The following is a 6000-nucleotide window of genomic DNA, read 5'->3' on the forward strand; positions in this document are numbered from 1 at the left end:
AAACATAGTACTTTGTCTTTTGCTCAGATTTGCTGGGATGGGCTACAGCAATTTACAGCTGCTCAGGATATCATTCTGAGACCTTGGCCAGTAAGACACAAATTCCTACCAGTAAGACACAGCTTGCTTCAAAGACTTGGAACACAGTTTCACAGCAGAGTTCTGTTCCTCACAGGAGATAAAATTCTGTTTCCAAAACTTTATCCTTCTAGCTTATATTGATAAGAAACAATTCGGTTCCTTTATCACAGCATCAAACTCAAGGACCTCCAAAGCATTGCAATGGGGAGGGAGAGTGCTTTAAGAATATCAGTGTACTTCCTTTAAATATTTTATATTGGCTTTACATTCAGAAGTTTATCACTAGCTGGCAGACTTATTCAAACCCAATCCTTGAGACAGTGCTTCTGAGAAATTTGCAGATTATAGCACTAACCATATTTTGATTTGATCAAGATCCAAGGAACAGTTAGACATATGAAAGGGTGTGGACCTGCTCCAACAAATCATTTTATTGGTTTGGATAGTCCTTGAAAAGGGTTCTGTTGGTGCCATATTTTCTGAGTTTCATAGATCTCTAGTACCAAGGAAAGGGCCAAAGGCCACAGGTAGTTCTCCATTATAAGAACCAGAACACAGGGAATTATAGTGTATGAGGCCCTTTTCAGTCACAGCCAGCATAGCTATTTTACTCCTTTTCTCATTTCCTGTGCTGCTCAGAAGAGTGAGGACAAAAACCAAATAGACCTTAGAGACTAACTGAACCAGTTAATCTCTAAGGTGATGCCATGCCCTGCTTTCTGTCTGACTTCAGATTAACTACCTCTCCTGAAGACCTTGTTTTCAGACATCATGATGCTGTCCTTTCACCCATTTTTACATCTTCCCATAAATAAAAACAGAGTGACATGAGGAGCTTTTAAGCACTCATTTGGGGAATCTCTAGTAAACAGCTTGAATGTGGGAGAAGATGGTTAAAGCAGAAAGGCCATTTATCAGCAGTAACCAGTTTTCTTACAGAAAAAGAAATCTTCATTTTTTGAATAGGGTAGAATGCAAATGTTGTGCCTAGCAACAAGGTAAAATCATTTTCTTGAGGGCTGTTTATCCCTGCAACTTAATACTATAAACATACTTCAGTCATATATGCTACAGTGTGTGTATATATATATATATATATATATGGGGATGGTAAATTAAGGAGAATGTTTTTTCTCCCATATGTCAAAACATTTGTAATTTTTTCTTTTCATAGGAAAGTAGGGCTGGAAGGGACCTCATGAGGTCATTTAGCCCAGGCCCCTGCTCAATGCAGAATCATCACTGACTAACCCATCCCAGCCAAATGTCTGTCTAACCTACTTCTGAAAGTTTCCAGGAATAGAGATTCCATAATTTATCTAGGTAGTCTATTCCAATGCTTGACCACCCTTATAGTGAGAAGGTTGTTGTTAATCTCCATCCTAAATTTCCTCTGTTGCCGTTTGGGGTAATTGCTCTTAGTCCTGTCCCGTACAACCGCAGAGAAAAGTCCATCTTCATCCTCTTTAATTCCCTTCAGGTATTTGAAGACTTATCAAAGTGCTCCATAGTCTTCTCTTTCCCAGACTAAATAATCTAAGTTCTTTTGCCTTTCCCCATAAATCATACATCACAGGCTTCTAATCAGTTTTATCACTTTCCTTCCAAGATACCAGTTTCCTAATAGTAATGTATTACTAAATTTCAGTAGAAGTATCAAATTGCACATCTTGGAAAGGGTAAAGTGCTATTTAAAAATATCCAGTGTTTCAGTACAAACTCAAACTTTTATTTATCCATAACAAAAATTGCTTGATTACTCCAAGGAAACCTAGCTCCTGATGTATTGAGTCTGGCTTGCCGCCACTTCCCAGGGAACCAGCTCTGGTAGAAACTTCCTTCAATAGCATCTCCACTCCTCTGAAAATTTCATGTTGCTCTTATCATTTCACAGCTGGAATGGGGGAGAGGTTAGATGAAGGCTGCAAAGAGCTAGGGAAAGATATAATAACATAAGAAGTGCCATAGGTCCAATGGTCCATCTAGCCTAGAAATCTGTCTCTGACAATGGCAGGAGTGGTAGGATAGTGGCATGCTTTAGAGCAGGGGAGGGCAAAATACAGCCTGCGAGCAGGATCCAGCCTGCCAAGGAATTCTGTCCAGCCCATTGAGGGTCCCATGCCCTCCACCTGGCTCCTGGCATGGGGGGCAGCCCAGGCTGTGGTATGTGCAGCTGGTTCTGCTGCCCTGGGCATGCAGCAGGACAGGGACAGCGTGGCAGCTGGACTCTGCTTCCTGGGAGTTCCTGCAGTGGCGGCTCTTCCTAGCTGCCACTGTTAGTGTCTCTGCTGACACTACCCAGCCCTGCTGCCCTGGGAGTGCAGGTGGGGTTTCTATGGACACTGGTTTGGGACCCCTGCAGGCAGGGTGTGGTCAGCTGAGCATATGGGGTGGTGCCTCGGGTGGGTGGGAAGTGGGATGGATGGGCAGGGGCTGGGACCGGCGTAGGTGGTGACAGCATGGACCTGAGGTCTAGGGCAGAGCCACAACCTGGTCCTGCACATCCTTGTCTGCAGAACCAGTGCCCATTTCAGGGAAGTGTGGGGAGTGGATCATGGCTCTGCCCTGGGCCCTGGCCCAACACTGTCACTTCCCCACAATCCCGGCTCTGCTCACCCATCCTGCTCTTGGATGCCACTCCCCACCTGCCCATGGCCCCACCCACCTGCTTTGTCTGGCATCCTGTGCTGTGGGTGCAGAGTAGACAGGCCTGGGCTGGATACAATCAGCTGCCCTCCTGCCCCTGCCGCACCACTCCACTCCCTTGCCCCTGGCCCACAACAGCTCACCAGATTTCCTAGTGTGACCCTCATGTCAAAATAATTGCCCACCCCTGCTTTGAGCTGGGTATGTCTAAAGCAGTGATTCTCAACCAGGGTGCCATGAGATCTCCTGACGAGTGCTACAGAGCCCATCTGTTATGTGAGAAGTAAAGCACTTTCCTCCCCCATCTGGCTCCTTGTGCCTGCTGCAGCATCTCACAGACCAGCAACCTCCATGGCTGCTCCTTTCAAGACTGCTGCTACTGCTGCCCTCCCCCTGCTCCCTGGCACACCTGCACTGCCTGTCCCCCTCACCCCAACATACTGAGCAACATGCTCTGTTCTGGGCAGCTGGGTGGATGGATGTATTTTCAGGTCATCTTGCTTTCATGGCTTTTCTCACATTCTCAGAACCAGTGGGAAGAGCCATGGGGGCAGATGGTTCTGGTCACCAGCATGCACAATCCCAGTGGACCAGCATTGACCACTGGGACCAACCTTATCCCCTCAGGTATGGTTCAGGGGTATGGAGAAAGTTTGCACAGTGGAAAGAGTGGGGCAGTCCTACCTCCAATGACCTCTCTTGGCACCAACTAGATCACTGTTTCTTAACCTTTTTTAGCCTCAAGGCAGCCCTCCACATACAGATCTTATGTAGATCTGTAACCATCACATTATGGGGCCTCATTTTGATGCTTCTACTACTTTACCTTTTCCACGGGCAGCACTTATCCTTCTCACCTACCCTTCCCAGGAGAAGCATGTTCTCTTTTTCTTTCTCTTCCTGTTTATTCCAATTAGCTTTTACATCTTCACTCCACAGATACCATGTCTTACTATCTTCAGGCAACTGACTGAGAGGGCACGTTCACTTTGTCAACACAAACTATGCTGTGCTTACAGTTTTCACAAACTTACAAACCGTGTGAAACAGTAAACATTTATTGTACTGAGAAAATGCGATATTCTTTCTACATTAAACTGTCATCAGGCAGTTGTTCCTTTAGGTAAAATTATATATTTTGTAGTTATTGCTTATTGTAGCTCAGGTTAAAGTTTCTGTTGGAGTACCTCAAAGGATGTATGAATAATACTGTAGATATTTTACTGCATGGAGCTTATCTTGGGTTCCACTCAACAGTCCTTATTTCAAAACTCATTGATTTCATTTAGTAACAAATTAAATATAATGGACTTCAGGAATGAACCTTCAGTACCACTTCAGTATTAACATTCTATGTTGAGAGAGCCCAGTTACAATAACATTGTACCTTAAACACCTGAATAAACCCAGAATTATTTTCAAGTACACTTATTTTGACTGAAGAAGTCTCTTCTGGCTTTTAATATTTTTGATACTTTGATTTTTTTTACTTAAAGTATAGAAAATCACAACAGCACTGAGGTATTTAGTAAAAAAAAATCTCTTTATTTCCATAGCCAGAGTGCTGCAGGAGACAAAAGAAATGGTATAAAAGTGTGTTAGAAGAAGCAAACAAACCACTTGCACGTTCTTCTGAGCAAAGAATTCGCCATCTATCATCAAAGGGTATAACTCACTATTTTAACATAATTTCCAAATAATGTTAGAGTCCAATACTGTGGGGTTTTTCTGTTGTGAAGTTTTTTTTTCCTTTTAAGAACATAATTATATTGTCATGATAATAAAAAATAGAGAGTGTGGCCCAGGTTCTATTCTGCTTCAAACATGTAAGTGGTGTTTTTTACCACTCTTAGCTGTTCAGGTACCTCAGCATGATCTTCCACCCTCCCTGAATTCTTGAAACTAGCATAAGTTTGTTTGGTGTCTGCATTTTAGGTTCCATAGAACCCTACAGGTTTGTGCACATTTCCAGTACAGCTCCTATTAGGTACATGGTTCCAGTCCAGGCCTCTTTGCAATCCAATTCTGAGATTGCTCATGCACAAATTTTGTGCTAGGCCCTGATCCAAAACAAACTAGTAGACCTGTTTGGACAACACTTTGCTACTTCCTGCAGATGCTCATATCTTGCAGTATCCTGGCCTCCCTGTAATTTACAGATGGTGAGTGTTGGCTCCCAAGGGGCAAATTCAGGGGGCTAGGGTAGTACATTCACACACCCCTTTGGCTGTGCAGCTCATGCAGCTCCTGCCAGACCTCCATAGGCTGAGCTCATGAGATCAGCTTGGGAGCTCCCCCAGCTAAGCTGAGGAGTTGAAGGTTGTGGGGGGGGGGAGCTCTGTGGGCTTAGTTAACCCGTTGATCAGCATGTTGGAGCTCATCCAACTGGAGCTCATCTTCCCTGCTGGAGCTCATCTTGTACAGTGAGCAGTCTGAGCTTTGGCAGGGAGCTACAGTGATCAGTCAGTGAGCTCAGAGAGTATACCCAGTGAGCTCAGATTGCTTACTGGGCATGTGAGGTACTGTGAATGACTATTACAGAGCTAGCCTTGTGTGTGAGCAGGAACAAGCCTATTGCAGTGCTAGTTGCTCTGGACTAAGACCATAGGCCAGAACCCTGTATAGGGGATGAAGCAATGCAACAAGCAGGTTCCCCTGGAGACCAATTGCAAGCCTAATTAGGAAGCACCTGGGGCTAGCTTAAGGGAATGGTCTGATCAGAAAAGGGCAGGGCCTGGGGCATATAAAGCAGGACCTGCACCAGAACGGTCAGTCTAGTCCTGGAGGTCAAAGGGAGAGGATTTCTTCTGTAAAATGGCTGTTGCTGGATGACTGCCTGAGAATCTGCCATGCTTGAGGACAGCAAGTAAGGAGGTATGGGCTGGTAGGGAGCTATGAACTAGAATACAGAGGGAGTTTTAATAGCTAGCCAGTGTCTTTAGAATTAAGCTATAGCCGGAGTGCTGATGTTTCTGTGTGAATTTTGACTGGTGGTTTGGGTGGGACTAGTAAAGGGTGAGAGGAAGAAGCCATGTCTGGTGCAGTGGGTCTAAATTAAAGGGACTAGCCAGGGCAGGGAAAGCTGAGGCCCCAAAAAGGAAGTGGAGGCCTGAGGTGGCCTAGTGCACTGTGCAAAATGCCCACCTAAGTGATGATTGTGATGCTTAAAGCGGTTCGTTTCTCTGGAGGCCACCAAAATCACAGACACACACTCATTAGGTGGCACAAAAGGTGTATTTGCAAATAGGGTCAGAGCAGAGTCAAAAACTCAGA

At 44.9% G+C, this 6000-nt stretch overlaps 1 protein-coding gene across 1 annotated transcript in view; it reads left to right on the plus strand.

The window, feature by feature from the left end:
* ZCWPW2 (zinc finger CW-type and PWWP domain containing 2) overlaps nucleotides 1-6000 on the plus strand; it is a 101399-nt gene that overhangs the window by 19184 nt on the left and 76215 nt on the right. The window contains exon 3 of the mRNA XM_019533177.1: nucleotides 4284-4392. Coding sequence (XP_019388722.1) covers nucleotides 4284-4392 — 109 coding nt within the window. The remainder of the gene's footprint in view (nucleotides 1-4283; nucleotides 4393-6000) is intronic.

This window comes from Crocodylus porosus, unplaced genomic scaffold (genome assembly GCF_001723895.1).
Source record: "Crocodylus porosus isolate Cpor-Errol unplaced genomic scaffold, CroPor_comp1, whole genome shotgun sequence".
Taxonomy (NCBI): domain Eukaryota; kingdom Metazoa; phylum Chordata; order Crocodylia; family Crocodylidae; genus Crocodylus; species Crocodylus porosus.